At 34.3% G+C, this 27446-nt stretch overlaps 2 protein-coding genes across 7 annotated transcripts in view; both read right to left on the bottom strand.

Moving 5' to 3' along the window:
- Glurib (Glutamate receptor IB) overlaps positions 1 to 27446 on the bottom strand; it is a 237272-nt gene that overhangs the window by 57883 nt on the left and 151943 nt on the right. For 5 of the 6 annotated variants that reach the window (XR_014437301.1, XM_083091753.1, XM_083091754.1 and 2 more), the window contains exons 3-4: positions 14095 to 14222; positions 12067 to 12196 (exon numbers count right to left, since the gene is read on the bottom strand). Coding sequence is in view for 4 of the 6 variants with exons in the window: in XM_083091753.1 (XP_082947879.1) it covers positions 12067 to 12196; positions 14095 to 14222 (258 nt within the window). In the remaining 2 variants the exon portion in view is untranslated. Of the gene's footprint in view, positions 1 to 7925; positions 8066 to 12066; positions 12197 to 14094; positions 14223 to 27446 lie in introns of those variants that run through there. The other variant, XM_083091757.1, reaches the window with a different exon arrangement.
- On the bottom strand, positions 322 to 3844 carry LOC145967102 (facilitated trehalose transporter Tret1-like). The gene is made up of 5 exons (XM_083091763.1): positions 3642 to 3844; positions 3175 to 3543; positions 2054 to 2856; positions 921 to 1090; positions 322 to 807 (listed from the first exon to the last, which is right to left on the bottom strand). The coding sequence occupies exons 1-5, from the start codon at positions 3682 to 3684 to the stop codon at positions 756 to 758; spliced, it is 1437 nt and encodes a 478-aa protein (XP_082947889.1). The 5' UTR covers positions 3685 to 3844; the 3' UTR covers positions 322 to 755.

Genomic DNA, 27446 nt, shown 5'->3' with positions numbered 1-27446 from the left:
CTTGTCCGAACGAACATACGAATCTCGTCTAACGCGATACCACTACTAAACGATTCTCTTTGCCGAATTAAAGCTTCAAAATAAGTAGTGATTTCCTCTCGCATCGTTTTCCTCTAGTGCCTTAACAAGTTCGAGATGCGATTTAGCGCCATTATCGACGCTATGTATTTCTACCAATATGTAAGATCATACACAAAACAACATATGAAGAAATTATGGAGTAAATGAGGAAAAATTGTTTAAGTTAATCGAAAGTTAATCGAAATTCATAAGATCGGTTTCAAATGGTTGTGAATATCATTGAAAATGTTCACATTGCAGTCTATTTTAAACTTTGTATTACACTACTTTTATAAAAATATATTGTTTTCAAAGTATCTTGTACAATTTTTGTTAATGTGATACATATAATAATATAATGTTACATATTTACATGTGACGTTATCATAATGTTCACTTACTATTCGTCTGACTGAAGATATGTAAGCGCAAATAATTATAATATATATGTCTTGTAATGATGTAAATTTTCTCTGTAAAATAGGAACGTTACTTTCCTTGTATAAATCTTCTTATGAGCTACCTTGAGTGTATATATATATATATGTGTGTGTGTGTGTGTGTGTGTGTGTGTGTGTGTGTAAAAATTTGTGGACCGCAAACTGTCATCATTATAAAACATCGTTGTATAACTTTTAACTATATGCGTTTCACATATATTTAGTTGTACGACAATAAGTATTTGAGTACGATTTCTAATTTAAGTTTCTAGTTCTTCTTTTCTTTTCGTCCTTTTTATTTTTTTCTCTGTAATATTATAAGTAAATATTAGAAAGTCAAATCATATATATTACATATATACTTTAAATGTAGAATTTAGTAATCTCTGATTTATTTTATATATAATATCGCTTATTTACTTCTTTATATCGCATGCACATTGTTTCTTACTTCGCAATTCCAACTGTATCTCTTCCAAGGTTTTGCCTTCGGTCTCCGGCACAAACAGATAAATTAATACCCATATAAGAAATGTTATCGCAGAAAATGCCCATAATGGTGCAAACGTGCCGTACAACTCTTGCATAACCTATAATATAAACAATTTTGCCATCATATTATCACATAACATTTAATTTTGAATAAAGAATAAAAAGAAAATATCTTAATATATTTTTTTATAATTCTCTAATACATAGAATTATATATACAGAAAATTATATGTAATATTACATATACAGAGTGTCCCGAAACTAACGCTTGATATTTTAAAGGCAGATTCTCTTTGCCAATTTAAAAACGATTTTTCCTCAGCGAAAATGTCGAGGGAGATCATTATATTTTGCATATTCCCAATTTTTGTCATCATGTATCTTTCTAACTAAGCCTTAAATTAAAATTCTATTAAAGTAAACTCTACCTAAAATTAACTAAAGAATGTGACTTTATTAATATTTTATTCCCATAAGCCTTAGTTTGCGAAAAACCCTTTATTTTCAATCGTTTATAACTCGAAAACTATTAGTGCCGCGACATTTTCGCTGAGGAAAAATCGTTTTTAAATTGACCAGAGAATCTGCCTTTAAAATATCAAGCATTAGTTTCGGGACACCCTGTATATAGAATTATATATAATATTACAATTTTATGCTTTAAAAGTTTGAATAAGGTTTAACAAGAAAAATTTGAATGAGATATAACAAGAAAATGTTACAACTGGTGTTACACAACTATTATATATATAATTTCAGAAGATATCTTTTATACTTTTATCCTTTTTTAATAGGCATTGAAGTATCGATTGCTCGTTAAAATATAATTTGCATATTTTTATATCGCAATATATTTCCTAATGCTATTAAATGATAAAGAATCCTTCTTGCCATCAAAGCTATTAACCGATGGCACATTATACCGCGTTGTATAATACTATTACAAAATAAAGAACTCCTTTTGGTTAAACCTCTTAACTGATCGTTGCTTCCGATAACCCGCTTACCGCGCTCTCGTTCGCGAAAACAAAATCGATTCTTCGATACAGACGTCAACGTACCTGATAAAACTTTACAACGGCAGTGGTGCTTATGGCATAGTAAAGAGCGTTGAGCACCGCGGCGGGTACTTTGACCTCGACGCCGAAGATCTCGCCCATATATGCCAACGGTATTGGATTAAGGCTGAATCCATAACCGAACACGTAAATCACCACGAAGACTGTAGGCACCCACTTGAATCGAGAAACATCATAGCCGCTGGACTGTAGCTCGAAGAAAATAGCTATCGAGGCCAGTGATACCATGCAGATCGGTGCGGACATCAGCAGCAGAAACCTCTTGCCCGTGAAACGCACCACCATTACGCAGGCACCGCCAGACAGAACGATAGTGATACCCGTCAGGATAATGCTAGTGTTGGTTGAAATCTCAAAGCCGGCCTCTTCGTAGATGTACGACTGATAAGCGAGTATCGGTGCCGCGCCCGTCAATGTCAAGGCGCTCAGTACTATCATAGCGATACGAAAGGCTCTTCTATTCTGTGCCTTGGTGAAGATCTCTCTGAACATATCCTTGAGAGTTATCTTGCTGCACTTGTCCTCGGTTTCCACGATACGTTTCACTTCCTCAAGTTCCTCGTCCACGTTCTCTTTACCCAAGGCCCATTGAAGGGTTTTCTGCGCGGGATCGAGTTTGTTCTTACGCGTTAGGAATACCGAGCTCTCGGGTAACCACATGAAAGTCAGCAGAAATAGCACTGGCGCGCATACGCTTATCATCGCCATCGCGAATCTACTGATCCACAGGCCGATGGCATAAATGAGCATCATCCCAATGTTAATTAGAACAGCCATTAAAGTACCTAAAGATTTCATCTTATTTACTGATGTCTTTTAAAGATAACTAATTTCATAGATAAAGTTATTCAAAATGCAAGGAAGATTACAGAAATATGAATTCTACAGTATCAAATATATAAAGCTATATAAATGCCTTTTTTCAAGAAATACAAACTTAAACGAAATATCTCATTAAGAATCATTATCAACTGATACAGACCGACACATTTAATGGTAACAAATGTACATATCTACCACGTAGAACGATGAATATGTTAATAGGATGATAAGAATCGTGTCAAACATTGCACATTGATAACAAGCAGTTAACATCGTCGTACCTAAAGGACCTCTGGTCCGTTTGCTGCTGATTTCGCCGAGATACATTGGCATCACGGCATAAGTTATACCACATCCTATGCCCGCGAGTACTCGTCCGATATATATAAACGGTACAGAAGTGGACAGCCCGATGAAGAGCCAAGAAATGATCTTTGGTATAGTGGTGACTAACAAGGTTTTTTTACGTCCGATGTTGTCCATCAGTATAAATGGTACCAACGAGCCAATACCGACCCCCACATACATGAGATTCACGATCCAAGCGATTTCATTAGTCGTTACTTTTAGAGGATCCTCGTCATTGAATTTCGGTATGGTCGGCGTACTCCATCCTTCGTGCAAGCCGCAATCGATGATCAAAATACTACCTGAGAAGCGATTATACGTCAGATTTTTTCGAAGCCGCATTCACGAGAGAATATTTCTGAATGTCAAAGTAATTTCACCTCTTACTTAAGATACTTACATACGAATCCAATCAATGTTTGTCGCAATATACCACGGTCCATTGTGTTCGATAATATTCTTCTGATTTCACGTTAATTGTGGATATTTTGAATAGTTATTTGCGTTTTAAACGGAGCAAAAAATCGTTGCTATTACGAGAGCAGCACGAAGAATGCGTGACGCGATTAAATAATATCTCATAGCTGCAAATGTGAATACTTCTCGGTTTGCATACTTTAAATTGTTTTCTATTAATTAGAAAAAAGTATCTATTATATAAATATATATTATTAAAGAACCACCTGCTGATAATGATTCAGACGACTTATCTAAATGAGATATACTTAATTATTGCGTAGAACATTATCGACCATATTATCGTTGACGTGCGAGTAAAGTTTACTTCGTCCAACTTGTGCATTCCGATTCTGAATGTCAAAATTTTGTAAAGATGTGAAGAATTGAAAATGCGAACTTCTATTTGCTAATTATTAATGATGAAGCAGAAATGCGCGCCATGAGACTGATCCTTCTAATCTAGCAACACGGCCGACCTCCGAGCCAAACAGAGACAACGGAGATAAAGCCAACAAGGGTTCTAACTAGATTCCGCGCCACATATCTCTCGACTGAGGGTGCGATACGGTCACACGTGTAAACGGCTACGTCTGCACGCATGACCGCCACCGGCCGCGGTCGGAGAGCACTTGCTCTTGCTTTGAGGCACGCAATGCGATGCCTCCCAAAGCGACAGTTTATGGCTGGCCATACAATACACCCACTATTAAGAGACAGAGAGGCTGAACCGGACGCGTTGCTTAATACGAATTTATTGTCGTAAAATTCTTCGCGTTTCGACGACATGTTACTCAAAATAAAATATTTACTTGATGCAATAAATTTGATTGATTAATTAATATTAATAGATAACTTAAGACTGTTAAATAAAAATGTTATTTTATTTTTTCCGTGCACTGGATTTTTTTATCAAAATATAGTATAAATATGTTAAATAATGGATCGTAAAGTTTACACATTTGTTTATTTTGTCACATATTGTTTATTTTGTCACAAATAAAAAATTATTCGGAATTATAATAAGAAAAAAATGTCAAATTGAGACAGTTATTCAATTTTAAATTGCAAAAGACAATTGCAAAACATAATAAAACAAAATAGTGTATATTCGGAAGCGTAACCACTTATATCAGTGTAAATATTCGAACTGACATGTCATTTTTTTACACTTGAATATGCGTTTAAGTTTATAATTGCATACTTTACTTGATAACATATATTTTTCTATTTCTATTTTGTACTTTTATACTTTAAAAAAACTTGTGTACTTTTACTTTAAAATTATTAAAACAAGAATATTATATCGAATATAATTGGTAAGTTAACAAAACATTGCAAAAGTTATGCATCTTTTTCAAAATCTTTTTGCTGTCAACTTTTATGCGGTTAATATATCAAGATATAATATTTTCAAATTATAATCAATTTTTTATCATTGAAAAAGAATCCAACATATATTCTCACGACAATTTTATTTTTTTCGTACACTGGAGTTTCTTCAAAATATTTGTTAAATAATGAATTGTAAAGTTTATTAATTTCATTAAAAAATTATTTAGAATTTATAAAAAGCAAAATACCAGATTGATAAAAATGTAGCTAATTCTTCAAACAATATTAAAAAGCGATGTTTCTTTTAAATAATAAAATAATAATGATAAATTTTAGTTTCAGAAAGATGATACGTAATGTGTTAAAAATAATTTCTATGATCTTATAAAACCAACGTGCAATATAATGCAGTTACACTGATTAAAATTGTGTATCCCATTTTCTTTCATTTTAAAATATTATGTTCTGTAAAATAAATCCTTCTCTCTCGTAACTATTAGAGAAAACGTTAACATGTTTGGACGTACAATATTGCGCAATAGATGGACGGTGCACAGCACTGATGATTAAGATTTATTGCTTTAATAATACACGGATTATAACTGCAATAATTACATGTAATATTTAATTTTTCCTTTCCATTTTATGATGTGGTTTAGCGCAGTATAATCCGGTTTAAAATATATAACAATCTTTCGTAAGAGTAGAAAATAGAAAGGATCTTTATACCGATACTGAATAATATTTTTGCGTTTTCTAAAAGTTAAAAAATATTTAATTCAACATAGCAATCTCTCTCAATGTATATGCATACACACACACATATATTTACATTCTTCATTTGGGTATCTAATGTAGACTAGTTGATAATATCCTTCGAAAAAACCGGCTCGCACACCCAAAACCAGTTAGTTTACGTTCTTTGTTTTGCTCAAACAGGTTGTCGAAACGATCGAAACATGCCGAGTCCTTGCATCGGTCAGTTTATACCGAAACGTTTCTCTTCGTTCATTCAGTTATCGCCAAAACACAAGACGAAAGACGCATGATTATTACCAAGGTCGTCACGTCTGGAGGGGCACGATATTTCATCTTAAATATGCAGTCGATGAACGGATAATTGCGACGTCCCGAATCGAGAGAATCGTTCACGTGTGTGATTTTTGATTTATAATTAATAATATAATTCAATAAAGATAACTTTTTCGAACATAAAAAAGAAAATAATTATTTTCAATAATTTTTCAATGTTTAATGCAATTCCGGCTTTTAAATTACCCCATTATATTAAAATTTTACGAAATTTTTAATTAAAGTAGCGAAAAAAAGGGTTACTTTAATGTATTGTATCATGTCATATTACGCATATGTAACAGTTTGTTGCAATCAGGTATTAGAATTTTCAGATCTCAGAAATTGCATTCATCTTAAATTTCTTAAAATTGTAACGTAATAAAATAATGTAAAACCCAAAAATCATATTCACACAAAACAAAAGAAACTACGAAAAATGATTATTTCTTTTCTCGTCCGTGTATTTTTTTTTTGTTGCATTGTGTAATCATTTTCAAAGAGAGAGAATCGCTTAATATAACATTTGATTCGTCAGAAAAGAAATATTTTTTAATTAATTAAAAAATATTTTGCATTGCATTATTCTCTTTTTCGCTAGAATTTAGATATAAATGTAAATTTCATTATTCATTAAATAAAATTTTTCTTAATAAAAAATTGAATGATTTATAAATTCAAAAATTTTAGACAATTCACGACAGATTGTTTAAAAAATAAATTTTGAAAGTGCAATTACTGATTATAAGTTAGTTGTTACTCCGAACTTAATTTTATGCTTTAATTGATTCTTATATAACTTGAGAATAACAAAAATATTTAATGTTGAAAATTGGAAATATAATAAATGACGATTTGTCACTAGATTTTATTAGGAAATCTAAATTTATGAAAGAATCTATAGATAAAAGGTAATTGATTGAATTGTCATTCTTCTTTTACGTTGATAGTACGAAGTAATTTCTATTGAAAATTGAGTTATTGCTTTACCGCGATGCTTCATTACCTATGGCGTGCATAATAAACCATTTTACAAGTGCGCGTTACAGCTGTGCGCTAACATGCGGCTCGAACGAGCATCGACCCGATTAATTGACAGTTATATAAAAGTCATTATACGTACACGCATATTTTATCACAATCACATCGGTACATACTGATTTAACAATGACGTGTCATTATCACGCGAGGATTTAATTCGCCTTTATAAGTGAGCTGTTACTTAATTATAGAAGGTAGCTAAATCCAATTGGAAATTACTCAATCATGCTACTTGATGCATGGGATAGATGATACGGGTCACATTTTTCGAACATTTAAATAATAAATCATGATAGCGTACATATTATCCTGTTATCTATTTTCGTACCTGAATCTTTAATGCAAATTCTCTTGCATTAAAACTAATCTGATTTTACAATGAAGATTTCCTTAAGCTTGATTCCCTTATCTGGTGATTAGTACTTGTAATAATTTTCTCTGACAGTCTTAACTTATTCGAATTAACACACTGTGCATACGTATATATTAATGATGTATACGTTAAAACGCCGTATCGTTCTTCAAAGATGGAAATTTGAGATTAAAAAGAATATTTTTCAGAGACGGGGTAATCTTTTCTGGTTTTTTAATGAAAGTTATTTCTCGGTTCTATATTCGAATATTTTAACAATGACGTTAATCAAGAACTTTTAGAAAATTCTTATAACTCGTAACACGATTTCACGATAGAGCTAGCCAGGAGTTGTCGTCTAATCAACGAGGAACACGTGGAACATGTAGTAAAAGTGTACACGCAAAAATAATTATGTTGACAGTTCACCTCTTTGTATAACACCTGTCACCACTACGAGAGTCGAGAACGTAATGCCAAGATTTCGACGCGCGTTGGCGGCAACGATGCCGCTGTCATTCTGAAAGACGTCAGAAAGGAAACTGAGCTTGACTCTGATACTCAGGCACGTCACTGTGATTTTAATCAAATCCCCTCCCGTCTCGAATGAAGAGTGAGCGACAATGTATGTGGCCTGTAACAACTAATTACTATATTATGCAGTATTTCTCAGGCACGTGCGCGCATTGGATTTTTTCCACGTAATTTTTTCTCACATTCATTCTTTATGTTACTCCATCACTTAATTGCCTTTAGAAGCGCGGAGCATGCATGTCACGCATCATGTGTTCTGAAAATTGCTCCGTTCGACAGCTTCCGATTTTTTCCACCTACCTCGACAAACAGTGATGGTTGTCGAATGACAGATATGCCTGGGAAAATTGATACGTTCGCTATTAATTCATTGTTATTGGCTGCGCCAGGTTTAATTTTGGAATGTGCGATGTTTTCACTTCCACATACAAACATTTGCTAATTGAAAGCGAGAACGTGATTCATAAATGTTGATTCTATCATGTTTATTCAATATCTTACCTATGAGTGGCAATATAACGAGAGAGGAATGCAAATTGCGCGTTCTTATTCTAGCCATTGCGTAACATGGCATCTTGATAATTTTCACTGTTGCGTCTAGATCGTAAGGACATGTATTGCGCGAATAGAATTACAAAATTATTTCTCGAAGATAAGAAATTGTTCACACTAGATTTCAACCTTGACAAGTAAAAATGCGACAAGCCTTGACAGGAAAAAGTCTATTTCCTCGCGGGAAAAAATCTATTTCCATTTTTGAACAGCATTGTGACAGTCTACGAGTTAATTTTATATCTGATGTGCACAACATTGAAGCACCGAGAGTGTTCTTATAATATGTAAATGATGTACGTATTTCCTATTTGCAAAATTTTGAGATATTCATGGAAGCTATTTTAAATGCCAACAGAATTCTGCTCAAAAATACTAATAATCAATTTCTCACAATAATTTTTTAAAAGCGTGTATTAGAGTCTAAAGAGAGAAATCTGTTTTAATATTTACATCGCTAACAGGAAAATCTAACAGAGCATAGCCAGTTACACTTTCTCTTGATCATTTACGCAATCGGTTCTACCTTGATGCGAGCAATCTGACTAATGTCGATTAATTTTATTAGTAATGATGGGATCGAGGAAAAAATGAATCTGAGGTATTTTCTGTATAAAAAATAACTGATGCAATTTCAAGATTGCATCAGTTATTTTCTATATAGAAAATAACGTCCTCTGTCTGATTGATTTAAAAGCATCATTGTCATTGCTTTGTATGATTCTCAACATACGTCGAGAATACTAAAAACAACAAGCAGATTTTCCAAGCACGTTGCATTCTTGTGTAAATTTTGAATTGATTATTTCTTCTTTTATGGTCGTAGTTGACGCATATTAATATCGTTGTATTTTAATTATATGATGTATATTCTTTTATTATGTATTAAATATTAAGCAATTTTGTATTACATTTAAATAAGATTTATCAATAGCAACGATCGATTAGTTTTAAGAATAATTAAGATTTGTATTACGATTGATCGTTTGGACACGAGATATAAATCTGTTGGGTAATCTTTCCATGAATATATTCTTTATGTTAATAACTTTCCTCTACGATAACAGAATACTAATGAATATTTCAGCAAATGTTTTCTATGAATCTACCAAGTGAGGTTTTCTTTTTAAATATGAATATGTAAATTAATTAACTAAACATCACAAATTCTAGATACTGTAAATTTGGCAAATTTAATTTTCGATGACATAAATACAAGAAAATGTAATTTTTCGTTAATTGTGGTATTTGTATTATTAAATAATAAATAGAACAATTCTCTTTATCCACATTTGTAGGAAAAATGAAATTTTAGACTTACGTTTAAATTATATTTTTTAATTATTTGTAAATAGAGTAATTAATATCTAACAATTAAAAAATAATATGATTATATAATTAGAAAACAGATTGTATTCATTGTATTCATTGTTTACGGGAGTATATAAGAATGAAGAAATATTATTTAAAATTTCTATCTTTTAACTATCTTTCTCTCCGTTTGTAAGCAAAATGCGATGCATGTCACTAAAAAACTACATTTTATATTAAATTAATTATATTTTTTTATTAAATATTGTATATAATTGCATGAATTTTTGATTTAATGAATTTTTATTGCACAAATAAATTATGTTCCATCATTTATCGTATACTGATTCTTGTCATTATTCGCGATACAAATTGGTAAAGACTGAGAACAGATAAGTAGTAAAAAAATTTGCCATGAAATCCAGATGATCTTCGAATGCTCATCGTTTTGCTCCTTTCCTCATACCTGCTTTAATCGAGAAACGGCATGGTTGAACTACGTCAGATAGCAGGCAATGGGAAGAGCCAAGGACGAGATGGGACAAGAGCAAGGAAGGAAAGGGGTCGTTCAGCGCGCGGAGACAGCACGATAGTCCCTAAAGTATATTTGCATTTGCATTCGGTAATTAAACTCTCTCCGTTTCCGCGATACTAGACTACCTCCAGCTCGTTCTTATCGAAGTTTGTCGAAGAAGAGCAATTGGTCGGCTCGAGGAATTCCAAATGGCTTTCTCGTGCCCGAGGCACGTGACCAAGTTATAACGGCCGGAAGTCGACGAGAGATACAAAACTGTCCAACGATCTGTCTAGTGATTAATCGTTTCGTTCAGTCGGAGTTACTCCGTGTTCCATTAATTAAGTAATTAAACCGCTGTCGTTTCACCTCTAACATTAAGATTGACAAGAGATTTCGTACAAAATAGATCGTACAAAATAGAAGAGAGTTCTGTTACAAACCTGTGTCAGTTGTCGTTTCACTGTTTTATTTATGAGAATCAAAATTATTTTCAAAAGCACAATTTGATTTAGCACCGCCAACAATTTTTACGAAGTTTCCAAGAAAAGTCAACATATATAAATAATAAAATATATATAAATATAAATAATTTTATTTTAACACGCATCATATGATTAATTATATTCTTAAAATGCTTTTTTAAATAAATGATTGAGATAACATAATTCAACATATTAAACTAATTAGCACGTTTATTACACATGTATGTTAAACAAACGGATAATGGTGCAACTAGCGCAATTAAAAGGTTAAGGCCTTGCTCGTAGCACGTGTAATTTCCGACAGGTGTTACCTTTTCTGTTTCCTTTCCTTGAGAATGCAAGTATGTAGGTAATTTTGCATATAAAATTACTAATTTAATATAAAAACATAGAATCGGTAGTTGTAGATGCAATTATGTAAAGTGATAGAAACTCGTTTTCTCCTTTTAACTTTGTGTTTAAAATTGTAAACGTCCTAGTTATATGAAACATGCACACATACACATGATTCCATTCAAATCAATTTCAAGAAAAAGAAAAAAGAAAAAAACACGTGATTTTAACAACGCGAAGAGAAAAGAGCGAGCGAGCAAAATACAAAAAACAAGTAAATTAATTAGAAATAACATTTCCCTGACGCAATTTATTTTCAAGCGGCAACTTTTCCTATGAAGAAACGTTTTATTTATTTTTTGGCTGTATTGTATCTTATAATGACATTATTCTGCTTTTAGTACAAGAAAAAAAAATAGTCGTCGTGTACCGTCTTACGAAAGTTTTTCCCTTGTATAAACTTCATCTTTAAAAAATCATAATTATTTACGAATGCATCACATTTTTGATATCCGACTATAAACGCCTTTATACATACATATGTATATAAAATTTCATTTGCATAGATATACAAAGATACGGTTACGGTGTCAGATACGCGCGTACGCGCGTTTTTATCCCGCACAGAAGTCGGGGAATCTACTCGATATCCCGTGTCTACGATATCGGCAAAGTTGGCCACGGGAGACCGAGCCTACTTGGCGGATATATGTAATAAAAAGAGAAATATCGTGCGAAGGGGGTAAGGGGGGGCGAGGTGCGAGCAGGGCGCGCTGCAGCCCGCGGCTATCGCCTTGTAAAATGAGAAATGCATGAGAAAGCCGCGGGGTAAGGGACTTACCATCGTGGGAGTCGTAGAGGTAGATGATTTTCTTCCAACCGTAGTATCGCACCGTATCGATGATAGCGCGATGGTAATCCGGCCGCATACTTATGGCGAAGTCCAGGAGACCCGAGGACGGCGTCAGGACCTACAATACATGCAATAATCCTGTGCATTTACGATCGTTCGAGTTGTAAAATTTTCAATAGATAATGGCGCATGCCTTCCACCTGTGCTAACGGAATTAATTCTGCTGAGAGGAAGGCAGCTACATCGAAACTTTAATTTGAATCGATGCACACACGTACACACATGCGCACAATCTAGCTTTTACCGCTCATGAATTCTCTTTGAAATTTAATTCCTCGCGAATGTGCAACTATGCGCATCATGATTTACTGTCGAAATATATGCCTTTTGATACTAATTTCGGTTGGCGGGATTTCCATTTTTATCTTTTTTTTTCGCGAAAATATTGCGACGTTTTAAATTTATATCTCTGTGCGAGACTTTTTTAGTGCAAGAAATTAATTTCTACGATAGTTATAAATATCTGTTCGAAGTAGAATTTAAGAGGATGTTTTCTTTGATCTTTTGGAAGACAAAATAAATAGCAGGTTTCAAAAATTAATCATCGCCCAACTGGAATAATCATATCCCATCACGTATTGAATTTCCAATCGTATCTCGATAACGTCTCTTTTTCTTGAAAGAGAGGCAGCGATGCAAACGCAGTGCGGGGAAGGATCTCTGGAAATTGAAAAAGGATTTTCTCTATATAAATGGCCATTCCTGGCGAACCGTAATTGGCCCCAAAAAAAAAAAAAAAAGAAAGCCGAGGCGTCGAATCAGCATTACCGCGCGATTACCATTTAAACGACATCGACGTTCGTTATGCGCTCGCATATATACTTATACCACTCGAAAATATATCGTGGGAAAAATACGCACACACAAACGCCAAAATACTCACAAGCTCGACGTTCATCCTGTAGAACCTAGCGCGATATCAGTTTACAACGGCGCGATAAATGCAGTCCCGGCAATTCGAGCCGGCGAATAAATTTTCGGCTAGCCAATTCATTTCGCAATTCAAATTGTAATATGTATACTGTATATATCGCATATATATTTGCGTATTTGTATGGACGATCGTATCGATCAAATCCATCATCATGCATCTCACGCCGCCCGCTAATTATCAGCTGCAACGCGAAACGCAACCATTGATTTCGCGAACAACAATTATTGTCATACGCACACGTACCGTAAGCATGCACTTTGTTTTCTTTCTATGTCGAATCGATAAATGTAGGGTGAAAAATTTATTTTCATGATGAATGCGTCGGTTGTAAGTGCCTGCTATAAACACATGATTTAAACGCCAACTCTAAGCCATTACGTATATACACTCCTCGATATAACTTAAATTCAATGAGGTGTGAAACGGAATGCGAGAGTAATGTTACGTAATTTATTATTATTATAAAAAATAATTGTCAAGATAATTGTCAAATATTTCAATAATTATCAAATACTAACTAAAATAAAATGTAAATTTTATAGATATAATTTAAACAGAATCGATATGTATATATAAAATAGTATCTTTAACATGTGTACACTGCAGGAAAGAGAACATATAAATATATCTTTAAAAAAAGATGTTTAAATTATAGCAGAAGAAAGGAACAGAAAAACGAATTCCATGAATAAATTAAATTTAAATAAGGCTTCTCGATCCATTGCTTTGCTGTACAAAAAAACTCTGGTTATGACTAATCGTATAATATTGCATAAATCTGAGCGAGGCAAATAGTATAAAAACAGATGAATTCTTCGAATCGAATAAAATTACATAATTCCATGGAAAAACCCAAAGCAGTGACGTATGAATTCTCTATGAGTGTATATTTAATAAGATGTACATAATTATTAATGTCCTGTAATTCCAAGAAATCAAATGTCGTAAAGACTGAAAAATAGGAAATATAAAGTAATAAAAACACTTTAATTAGAAATCTAAAAGAGAGAAAATATGTTTACCTTTTCAGGAAACCAGGGTGTCACGAATGGCATCTGGAAGGTGTTGCTATAAGAATGCAACGTGTCGAATGAATCTGGACTTACGGCACCCAACATTGAAAATACGCCTCTGCTAAACTGGTTGCAGACTGTAACATGGAAAAACAATTATCGTTATTATTAAAAAATAAAAGAGAATTGTCTGTATAGACATAAAATGATATTATAAAAATATTCGAAAATATTTAAGGATCTTGCTTGAACATTTATTTATTATTTCTTTATTTATCATTGCATTAATTTTAATTTTATAGAATTTATATGCGACGATAAGATTCTTTCTGATATCTATTATTCTTTGAAAAATACTATAATACGCGATACATTTACGTGTTCTTATTTTTTGTATGCTGTTATTATTTAACAATCAACAAATATGTATGGTGTGTCCTTTATTAAGATTGAGCAAACGTCATGTGATGGGTAATCTCGTTGACCATTATGCGTGGTCTTCCACAAAGCACAATAATACCACAAAAGTGTCAGCTTGCGGTACATACTGAACGCCTGCTGGATAGATTCGTTTTTATTAGCACGATGGAGACAAAAAGGATTACCAATAAAAACAACGTATGTGGTGGCAAGCCACACAGATCTAAATTTGATTACCACGCTAACAAAGTCGCTTTTAATAACGCGAGATAAACGATTGAGTAAGGAAGCTAACAATGAATGAAATGTATGTCTTTGTCAATTCACGTCATATCTCTCAATAAGTTTATTCTATTAGTTTTACCACAATGGTCCGAATGGAATATTATTATTTATAAAATTGCAATATAAACACATTTATATTTTAAAAAATATTTCGTCATGTGAAAATTGACATTATTTAATGACGTAGTCAATGTGTATCAGGCAACAATTGTTTTTTATTCGCATTCAACATTCAGCGTTAAACCAATATTGAGGTTTTATTAAAATTCAAGAGAAAACGATATATATAGTATATAAATGAAAAACAGATGCTATGTTATGGTTGCTAAAAAACTGGGATTGCAATATACTAATCATATGTGTACACGCAATTATAGTAAATATTGTATCTGGTGGTTGAGTATGATTCGATAATATGATAATTTGGAGCTTTAAGGTCAGAATGTTAAACCGCAATGACCGATATACCGAAGATAAATGACGAAAATGGACAAACGCGATAAAACGTATAAAAGAACAGTAGAAGGAAAAAGAGAGAGTGACAGAGAGAGAGATAGGATATCGGCTGCACCGATTGCAAAGGTGAAGGAAGATTCAAACGGTTGGAAGCGATCCAAAGGGAAGGTAGGCGGCGGATAAAAGAGTACTGGCGAAGAAAAAGAAACCGAGGAGGAGCTGCAAGAGCTGCAACCCCTACAAGTTAATCGCTAAAGAAGAAACTGACAAGACTTGTGGTCGGAGATTTTTGCGCCGTTCGTCTAAATGACTGAGAAACGGCGGTATTTTCGATGCTTAATGTGAATAACATTGCAGCCCTGCGCTAACAAGCTATGTAATCCGATAAACATGGTTAACTTTTCACTTTGCGTTTTTTTCTTCATTTAAAAAATATTATTTAAACATTTTCATTTATTTTAATATATTTTAAACACTTTTGAAATATATAACTGTAAAATTTACCGATATTTAATATTGAGCAATAAAAAATATATATATTCAAATATTTTATTTTTTTTAAATATACATTTTTTTAAATTATTTTAAATATATATATTTTTTAAAAAAATTTAAATAATCAAGAACTTAAATTTTTTAATGTTTCAATGTTTGTCAGAAAATGGGATCAATGAAAATAATTCGTATAAGCACAATCAAGTATGCAGTAATCTGCGTTTATAGTTTCTTTTTTTCGATTAAAAGAAAAAATTACTTCCGAAGCTGCCTCATTAGGGGTTTACAAATTGCGCATACCTAAAAACTTATTACTCATTTTGTTGTTATCATTGCTGCATGTGTATAATTTCTAGTTGCGCGGCAGCCTACTTTATTTTAATTTAATTCTTTTATGCTCGCCCTCACGCTCAGCGTTCGTCTAGGACTTGGGATAAAAAAAGAACGAAAGAAAAAGGGAGAAGGTAGAGACTGACGCCGTTTTTATTTTCGTTGTTCCACGGCTACCACGTGTACGTGCAGTAGAGCAGAATTCAGAGATCCGGCGGCGCAACGGCCGGCATTTATTGTGGCCACCCCGAGGGTGCATTTATATTCATAAGCATAATGGGGCATCGTGATATATGCGCCCGTGTCTTGGTCAAGAATGTCCCTTCGCTCTTTCGTCATTATTAATTTTGCGTATCGTCGCGACACTTGCCAACATTTGCCGATGCTCATAAAAAATCCCCTTCTTTTCTCTTTATGTGTGTGTGAGAGAGAGAGAGAGAGAGAGAGAGAGAGAGAGAGAGAGAGAGAGAGAGAGAGAGACTATGCTTCTAATTGTAAGTTGTAACTAATTTGTGTTTTATATATATATATGATTGGATATAAAAATATACGCTTAAAACTGATTAAACTTGATTCAATTTGATATATACAATATTTTATACACATATGTATTCTAACATAAGTATATGTATGTACACAATTGCATCTAAATACGCAACTTTATATGTATGTGTAAATTAATCCGGAAACTTTGAGACATACGTACAGTGCACTAAATAAAGCATATAACAGCGGCACGCTGTCGACGTAAATTTCTTTTTAGCATACATAAATTTTACTGAAACTACCAATTAACGGGGTAGATATAACTCGCTAAATTCTAATTAGTTTTCTGGATGTTGCAATTTAATATGAATTTAATCTAAATATTTATAATTCGCTATTCTTCGGGTTCAATTTTTTCAAGTCTTTATATTAATCTATTAGGATATGCATTTTGTATGAGATTGACTTCACTTGAAGAATTGTAATCCTGATTGTCTGAAACGTCTATCATTTGTTATCTATTCCAATATATCGTGAAAGTTTCGAATCAATACGCAATCCCGTGTACGGCGCACAATGAGCATACCAAAGTTGCGTCAAGTATGCGAAAGGGATGCTCGATCAAGGCGTAGGCGGCAGATGGTCGCAGTATTATCGACTCTATGCATTGGCTCGCGACTGTGTGCTATTTGTGTGTATATGTGTGTGCATGAACAAGTTTAGCGTCTATTATTATACTAAATATATCTACTAGCTGCAGCCAGTCCTGGGTCAGGCTAATGATGCCGGCAAAGTTTGCATACTGCACGGACAGATGCTACGTTCATGCAGATGATACTTCCACTATCTAATTTTGTTATACATATGTATAGCCGATAGTACAACACGTATTATTCAACAGCTAAGTGACAACAAGTAGCTGATAAAAATGTAAGAGTATAAAAAATCAAAACTTTTATTAAAGTTACATAGTTCACTCATCCTTTCAAGATTCGTTTAAGACTCGTCATCATAGAAGTGTTAAGTATAATTGAATAATTTCTTTTTAATTGTCGATTGAATATTTCTTATTTTCTTACTAATAAATCAGTTGTCGAATCTCGTATAATTTTCTTGCGCAAGAGTATTACAAGAGTAATCGTCTATTACAAACTGTATTTTACATTCCAACTTCTGTAAGTGAGAAAACCGATTTGGAAGAGTGTCGATGATACGAGATAAGTTTATTCAAATCCTGATCTCAACTAGAAAATCCGCTCCTCCTTTCCTTAGTTTATGCTCTACGTCTTTCGCGTTCTTTTTGGTCGAAAAGTTTGAGGAGGCCATTTCATAACTTAGAGATCATCAACGGTAACACTTACCAGAAAGAGTACGCGGAGGTAGACTTGAATATCGCGGACGAAATTATTTTTTACTCTCAAAGTTTCAAGTGCCTATCATAATGTAACCGGGCGGTCCTTTCAACTGGGTCGCGATGATGGTGTCGGCCACGTTCAGCAGGTAACTAGACGAATCTCGTGGCTTCACTCGACAGTGCATAAGACTTTCTTCCGCGACAGCAAACTTAGTAAGATTGGTTACATTGTCGTACTTTAACCTTGGACACTATAATTTCACGCCATAGAAGCATCTGTATCCTTCAAGAAGTGACTTTATCATATAATGGGCGAAGGAGACTTGATAATTATTCTCTGCGGTTTAAAAGTATAATTATAATTGTGGTTTAAAAGTATAGTCTAAATCATATATATTCTTGCATTCAAGGCAGAAACTTAATTCTTATTGCGTGCACTTTGCAAGATTGTATTTTGCTATATTTGAACTACTATGTATAATAGCCTAACGGTATCGCCAATTGCATTTTAAATGTCACAAAAGTGTGTGTGTGTGAAAAAGAAAGAAAAAAAAACTTTCCTTCTCTAATGAAATACCTATACCTGTGTCGCCGGCATTATATTTAGCAACTGTAGAACAACTAATTCCAACTAGCACGTTCACGAACCATTTAACTTGGTAACTTGTCCTATCACGCATGTTCCTATTTGTCCTTTAGCAGTCGCGGCGTTCGTGTGTAGATGTATTGGTGCGCGGAGGTGCGATGCAAATACGCGGGCATGCACCGACCTTATCAGAATTATCAGAGCACTGTTTCCTGGCCCACTCCGTATCCGTATGAAGTTCGCACAATAGACAAAGTTTCCGCGACCCAACGATTATCTCGATTTGAGCCCGGCGCGCTTGGCGGTGCATACGAATTCTATAGAAATCGCTAAGAGCGAGAGATACTCTTAAGTATGGTCGTAAACCCTGCGGAGGATCGTACGCATGTTATACATAATGAAGGTAAGCCACAATCATCTCGACGAATAAAACTATTTGCTGGTAACTAGAATTGCAAGGCTTTCATACAAAAATGAGCCAAATTTCTAAATTTTTCGCGGTGCGTAAATGCTCGTAAATCATAACGATTGCGTCAAATGTTACAGGCAATGAGAGAGATAGTGATATAATGATTTCCGATTAAAACTTGAAAATACATACTAATGAGGATAGATTTGAGATAGAGTGCGAAAATCAGAAAATCGGTCGTATCCCTCTAAAGTTTACTGAGTCGTCTAAAGATTTTCTTCATTTATGTACTCGTGGTCATGTTTTCTCACCTTTCGTTCTTCTACTCTCGTCTTCATCGCGACTGCGTCTGCTCGCGAAAATAAAATGGATCAAAAGCACGATTTAAAATACTCGGAATTCAATTGCAATTATTAATCGCGCGGGCATCATCACGAGATGAATTAGGATCCCGGCCGCGCTTTCGTTTCTTGAAATCTCCGAGCGCGGAGTTTTCATTTCGACGGAGGCTAAAAGTCATGGCAGGAAGTAGCCATTATTCTTCTTGGACGATATGTAGGAGAGAGAAACGTGTAATAACGCCGAGGAATTTTCCGAGGATCGTCCGATTTTCCCGTCGCGTCCTGCGGTCCCCGTCTTCTTGGTCCATACAGTTAGTTTCTTTTTTCTCTTCTTTCGTTTTCCGGGCGAGGTGAAACTTTCTCCCCTTCTTTCGTGTCTTCAGACACGTATACGCCAGCATAGGGATTCACCTGTGCGTGAAAGCAGACGGGGCACGAAGTCGACGAGAGAAGAGAGCTTGGAAGGAGGAGTCTTATTGTAGTGGGATTTAAGAGAATTCAGCACGGAAATTCTGAACAGGTCTAGCCTTGCTTACAGACGCACACTTCGCGAAACATCTTGCGGGCATCTCGACGAATGTCTGACAGACTGTGGTGACGAGGGTGAAAATAGCATTTATATCGACATGCCGGAATCGACAAGAGCTTTCGATTGTTGCGAGTCCTTCATATTTACACGTTTCGATATTTTATTATATTTATATATACAGGATGTTCAAAGAAGGTGGTATCAAATTTTAAGAGTATGTAGTACTTGTAAAAATGAATCAAAAAGTGTGTTAATACTCCAAAAGCCATTTATTTTCAAGTTATAAAACATTTTCTGTTATTAAATAAATTCAATCTGCAGCAGATGCTCGATGTCCATCGTATCATATATGAAATGAATATCTGTCATTTCGAAATTTATGTAAAAATTAACCATTTCTCAGACAACCAGGTATTATCAATAATTGTTTCAAACTGAACCAAACAATAGTAATCAATGGACGTTTGTATGAACTGACACAAAGAATTGAAAATTGTCAACAAATTCATCGATCTTAGAAGTTCGTGAAGAACACGTGTACAAGTGATGGCGTGTAAATATATTATATAATATATAATAATAATAATAATAATAATGCAATTCCTCGAAATGAGTTCTAGCTATAATAACATAAAATGCTTTAAACTCGAAAATAAATGGTTTTTGGAGTACTATTTGTTCCCAAAATTTGGCACGATCTTTTTTGAACATCTTGTATATAAGATGTTATGATGGGGATGAAAAAAAAGAGACAGATGTAAAAATATTACAAACGCATAAATTAACATTTTTTTCAAAAATATATAATAATTCTGATAAAAAATATTGAAAAAGTACCTCAGCTTCGAAAGTTGTCAAGTTTCCCTGTGCAAAGTTTAATTTCCAAAAAGTAATCGCTTTCCGGAAGATAGTCGATCCGGTAATTGAAACTGGTCGTTCGCCCTTCTGTCTCGTTTTACGCCAGATCGAACGCGGTAAGAAGTATTCTGTACCTGACAGGATTTCGATGGCAAAAAAAGGAGATATATAAAGTAGCTCGTCCAAGGAGTATCCTTATCCAGATTTAGTTGGAAGATCATTATATAGATTTTCAGTCAACATTATTTTTTAGTACGTAGGATTATCCATATTAGCCAATCGCATCGCAATCTTCTTACCACGTTATATCTGCGTTAGCGGTCAGTGAGCGTTGACGTTAAAGTAAACGACGTTCTCGTATTCCGTAATTAAAATGCCAGTGGCCCCATTTGGCAACACCGAATTCTGCACGGTTGCAGAAACGGAATTCCTTCAACCGTCCCTTTTATGCGTTATTAAACGAAGTGGAACCGAAAACATCTATTCTCTCGCTGAAATTTTCTATTACTTTCCACTTCGCCGGTAACCTTTTAATTAATGTATTCACGGACCATTCATATCCTTTTCTGTAACACGCGCTATATAAAGCTTGGAGAACTTATGACTCTCGATGAAGAAAAGAAAAAGGCATTTTTCAAAAAGCAAAGATAATTTTCCATAAAATTAATGCTACTTGTATCTCAACAAATCATCGTTAAGCCGTAATTACCCGACGACCTATAAACGCCATTTATACGCTCTTAAAATATATTTTAGAACATTGCCGAGTAAAATACATTGTCACGTTTGCTGTCACATCTAGCTATATATATAAGACCACAAGATTTCTGTCATATTAAATCACACATAAAACTGTCATAATAAAATGAGAATTACATATGAAAAGCCTGGTTAGAGAAATTTCGGCTAAATGTACATATGATCATCAAATTAAATTATGAGATATAAACATGTATATATTTTAATTAAAAATAAAAAGTCGTTCAATTTTTAATAAGTTAATTCATTAAAATGTATTAATTATATTTTTATGATTATGGTTTATAAAATCAAATAAGAATGAAGAGTATCAATTATCGTCCTCGTCTTTCCCCTATATTTTACTCTATCATTTCTTTATTCAAAGAGATTTAGAGGCTTATTAATGCATATGAATTTCTCATGTTCATAACATTTTATATTTTGACATCTAGAACAAACAAATAAACTTTAAAATATTTTAAGAAACTTCATTATGCGTAGTAATGGTGCATTTCAGTTTGTAAATAAGACGAAAAAAACGTGATTCCGTGGTGAGAAAATTGTGCCGTAGATTAATCACGCAGTGACACTAGTCGAAGCCCGTGCGTGTCGCGTTTCTTCGAGACAAACGACTGGTGCTGGTCGTATTCGTAGATTCTATCGCTTCGACGATAAAACCGTCGGGTCTCCTTCGCCATTCTATTTGTAAGGGCGCACCCTCGCTCTTTTACCCCTTTTCTCAAATCCCCCTCTTCCTCTCTTTTATGTTCAGCCTCGACTGATTCTTTCTCCGTTTCCCTGCCTCATGATGTTTCCCCTCTTTTCCGATTCTCATCGGTTTTTTTCTTCACTTTACACCTCCGGAAGACCAGTAGCCGACTTGCTACAACGACTTGGAGTAGCGATTGAATTTGTAAGCTCGCTCGTGCGAAAAGAACTGCGTTTGATCGCGCGTATGCAGCGAATAAGCCGAGCGAATCATTTGACCGTAACGCACGTCCGTTGTCGCAAAAGAAGCGATCGTTCGCGTCGCACGTGCCCCTCATGTGAATACCGATCGGGGCTATTCGGTCTTGAAAACGCTAGTCTCTTTCATAAAATTCGGAACAATGCCACGTCAATTCGATCGTCCTGTTCCTTGATATCATTCGGATGCTGTCGGCCGGAATGCGACTCAATACTATTCCATTTACCTTGTAAAGATCTATAAACCCAATTGGATTTGCAAATCTGGAACGGCGAGTTTTGTTCCCATAGTGACAGTAAACAAATATGATGAACGCGAAGGCGATTTCAATATGGCGTTGAACAATAAAGCTTAGCGATGTCCACTCACATCGAACAGAAATACAAATTATCATTTATATGTAGACAAATAATATTATAAAATAATATTATTTTAATAAAATATATTAATATTATATTAATATAAAATATTATATTAATAATATAAAATAATATCATAAAAAACTACTATTCTTCAGGGAACCTCCTCCTGAAGAAACAATTATAGATAATATTTTTTCGCAAGAAGATTAATTTAATTAGAGTTTATATTTTGAATTTCAATGAGATACGTGTATATTGCGGATTAAATTAAAAAAAAAAATCTTTTCATAAAAAATAAAAATAATTTAAAGAATTCAATCTCACGTTGTATACAATTTATAGATATATTTTGCTCTATCTTCTATGTTGCAACAGTCATTCGCATCTGCCTGCATTTGATTAATCAAGAGTGTTCTATCTGTAGCGGCGATTTCTTCAACCGTATATACATATCAAGGATCAAACTAGGTGACTAGTTTGATCGTAAGCGCGACCGGAAATCAATCTTACTTGAGTCATGACCGCGAATGCAAACCATGCTCTAAAGCTCTTAGTGCCGCGAACTCTTTGATGAAAGTTTAATTAGTTTACTCGAGATGAATTATCCATAATTGTAGTAATTGAGTAAATCCAATTTACATATTTCTTCCTTCCCTCCTTCCACTCAATTTTCGTCCTCGCATTGTTCCAATCGCAAGTATCGAGCTGTTCGTAACCATACAAACAAGATTGGTTCGCAAACTTCGAATAGAGGAATATGCACGGTCTTATACATAGACGAACATCAAACGCAGGCAAATCCAGTGAGCCGTTTAACTGTGAAGAGTAGAAGCTCGACTTAGATATCGTGGCTTGAACGCAAATAGATAGCCTAGATATTACCCAAAATCTTCACAAAGGTGCTATTTATTCATATAACATATAACACGTTTGAAATAAAGTCAATAATATTTCAATTTCGAGTCAATATCGATGATATGTGCACGATCAGTACAATTTTTTATTCTGCAAAAGCAACCAATATCATTTAACGGTTCACAAATGAATCGATGAAAAATTAATATAGAGAGATATTTAAAATTTAAAACATTGAAACTCAAATTTGGACCATATTACTCTTTGATATAGGATTTAATTAAAATCGGTCGTTAATTCTCGGCTTCATTTTGTATGTGATATCATTTTTCCGTGGTTTGTATTCCTTTTATGAGCGAAGAGGGGTAATATTCTATTTAGTACGCAAACTCACGCGCGCATACGTTTTTATAAATTCACTTTGTAGCAGCAAGCGTGGACGACTCTAATTCCAGACCGACCGATGGACATTAAAGTAGCGGACGTTGCGCGTCATTTGATGCCGCACATCATTCTACTGCAAAGAAACGAGGAAAACGTGGACTGGCATGCAAATGCAACTTTATATTCTTCTTTTGACACTGATTCTCTCCCCCCGTTCTTTCGCTCTCATCTCACGCGATCGCGATTTTTCGTATTTATCCGCATAGCGTACGTGATGCATACTCGCGTAACACGAATAGATCTGTCTACGCCCATCGAACATATTCCCATTTATCACATTCGGATCTCATCGCCTTTCGTTTCCATTTCTGAAAAGGAGCTAATGCTCCTTCATCCGTTCCTTTAGCATCGAGTAGTCTTCAACTATCTTTTTTCCAGCTGGTTGACAGGCGAAAGCGAGAATGGCGAATGATGATTAGCATGAGAAAGGTCTTTTATTCCATCGTGTGTCATAGTACATACGTAATAAGTTTTCTGTTCAGGTAACAAAAGTATTATGTTTACTATAAAGTATGTGAAGTACACATAATTAATAGCGACATGGAAAATATATATTGAACGGATGTCCAAACATGTTATCGTGCGAACTCGACCGAAAACCTGATGGGCTTTCCAAAAATTATCGGCGAGCCCGAAATCGAATGGCCGAAATTCTCGATACGTAGGACCCTCATAAGACCGTTATCGGCGTCGTTAAACCGTCGACTCTAATAGCGATTTCGATATACTTGGGATCGTGTCCCGGTCCCCGTCGTCGGGGATATCCGCTCGCGAATCCAGGTCCAGCGAACACCCTCCTTCGTGACCTGTCGCAGGATTTGCCGCTCCAATAAAAGGATTAACGGAACGAGGGTTAATCCTAGTGGAAAGACCGACACACTCTCACACTCTTCGTGTTCTTTCTCCACCACCTCTTCTCCCGACTGTTCCGCTTCTTCTTTATCCTTATTACAGCTCTACCTATATTGCTGACCGATTAGTGGCTCTGTCCTATCCCATTGGCTAGAAACTTTGATACCGATAACGAACAATTATTTTCGTTTAAAGTTTAATCTCGCATTTACCTTACGCTTCAACTCCGATTCGATATATTAAATAATTTCAGGTTTATACATAAATTAATATTATATAATTTAATGATAATAGTCTAGCAATGGTCAAACACACATATCACATATAACAATCACTATTTAAACAATTTTATTTAATTAAGTGTGTAATTAATTTAAAAAATTCTTGAAAATGGTTATTAAAAATTTTATTTTATCAAAATTATATAATTCATTAAAAAAATTCTTAAAATGAGTATTAAAATCAATCTGTGATTATTTTGAAAATATATTAAATAATTCTCAACGTGATAATTGATAATTACAAATAAGTAAGAGTATAAATAATTAGATAAATATATATAATAGATAATATAAGTGTAAAAATACACATTCTACAGTAATACATGTGAATAATGATGTGTGGACATATGTATTCTCGTGTTACGTACGCATGTTCATATTACGTATCTGTAATACGAAGATACAAGATTATCGTCTGACATAGTTGTAGTACGCTGCGAAATATATGACAGCCAGGGTCGAGAAAGTTTCAAATAAAATCCATAGGGAACGTATCGAAAAACGATTAAGAATAACCAAAGCGGACGAATATGAGCCAGCCGTAAATTTTCCCAGCAGGATTTGTTCCATTAAATGTGGGGATTATTATTATCGAGGAATATTCAGAATTTCGGTGATCGATCGTATCATATTATGTTTACAATGACAAGAGTCCCACGATACTGTATCAGCTGAACTAATGCTATCATGGTTTAATTCGATTTTAATTGTTGCGAAGCAATACCTATAATCCATCTTGATGGTATATGCTCGATAAGGGATATTTGCACAGATCTGCAAGGCTTTAAATATACATGGAACTTTAAATATACATGGAAATATTTCGGATGTTTTTCGGTAAAATAGTTTACGCCCATGTTAATTTTCAATATTGCAAAAATATCGTATTCAAGAAGGGACAATTAAAATTGAATCGGATTAATCTAACAATGCCTCTATCATTATTCAATAAATATTTTTTCCTTGTTCTCGCAGAATAAGCAATAAAGCAAAGACTCGCGTTATGCAAAAGCGTAAAGCAATATCGTTACGTGCTACTCGGTGATCCGCATTGATTAATTCTTGTCGCGTTCGAGAGCATGCAATGCCGATTTTAATTTTGCACGTTCTGAGCCAGACATCGGGGGAAAGAAGCCGCATCGGCATGAGGGCTAAGGCCGAGGGTGAAGAAAAAGTATCGCGATATTTTATGGGAAAAACTCTTCGCCCTTTCCCACCTTAAAGCCTCCTCTTACGTTTTTTTCCCTCTTTCAATGGCTTTTCTCTCTCTCTCTATCTCTCTCTCTTTCTTTTTCTCGCACTCGACTCTGTCTCCAATGTTGTTTCTTTTTGCTCCCTTTTTCCTCCCCTGCATCCTTTGTCACCACCTCGAAAGCTCTTTCTGCTCCAGATATTCGAGGCAACGGGGAGGAGGGCGGTTGTAGGTGGTTTGTGAATTACGAGACGTCGGGGAGAGAACGCGAATAGCGTGGAAATTGTACTGAAGCGATAATCCAACGTTCGGAATGTACGTAGTTACCGCATGCACCGTGATATGCACACGCGCGCGCGCACATTCGCCAAATGTAAGAAGATTATAACTCGCACGGTAGAAACAAACGACTCGAAGGTACACACGTAATACATTTTAAGTCACGTAATAGAATCACGGGCGCACATATTGCCGTTCGCATATTGCCGTTTTGATTTAAGCGTGTATCTAAATCAAATCACTCGAAATATAAACAGTCTACGATCTTTAATTATTAGTACAATTTTATTTACATTTATTGTAAAGAAAGGACCCATTATCGACAACATGGCTGCGTCAATATTCAGCTACTCACGAGAAAGCTTTAGATAAAGATTTTATTGAAATATATAATAATGATAATAATAGTAATAATCTTTAATGTGCTATATGATACATTAAAATTGTGAGCGATGTGTAGAAAATGCAACAAACAACGTTGTGACAACTGCTAGCAGTACGTATATAAAAAAATAGGTGAGCATAAAATATAAATGTAAAGTATAAATATAAAAATATATGAGATATATATTAATTAAAAAATAACTAACAATAAGCAATTGCATTGAACTGATATAGAGATCAATACAACAGATAAATAGACAATTAGAAATGATAGAATGTCAGATAAAAACGACAGAAGTCGCATAAAGTTACGTAGAATTATATATATATATTATGAGAATTACTAGCATACATAATGCTATAACACGTAATAAGTACTAGAAATTTAGGAGAAAAGTCTACAAGGAAATTTCAAACATTACAAGCGTAAATATTTTCTTTATGTAAAAGTGTGC

The sequence above is a fragment of the Camponotus vicinus genome, unplaced genomic scaffold (assembly GCF_025532165.1).
Source record: "Camponotus vicinus isolate PSW18456_S1 unplaced genomic scaffold, iyCamVici1.0 SCAF_2, whole genome shotgun sequence".
Lineage (NCBI taxonomy): Eukaryota > Metazoa > Arthropoda > Insecta > Hymenoptera > Formicidae > Camponotus > Camponotus vicinus.
Note: the sequence above shows the minus strand (reverse complement) of the source record. Positions and strands in the feature narration are given on the sequence as shown.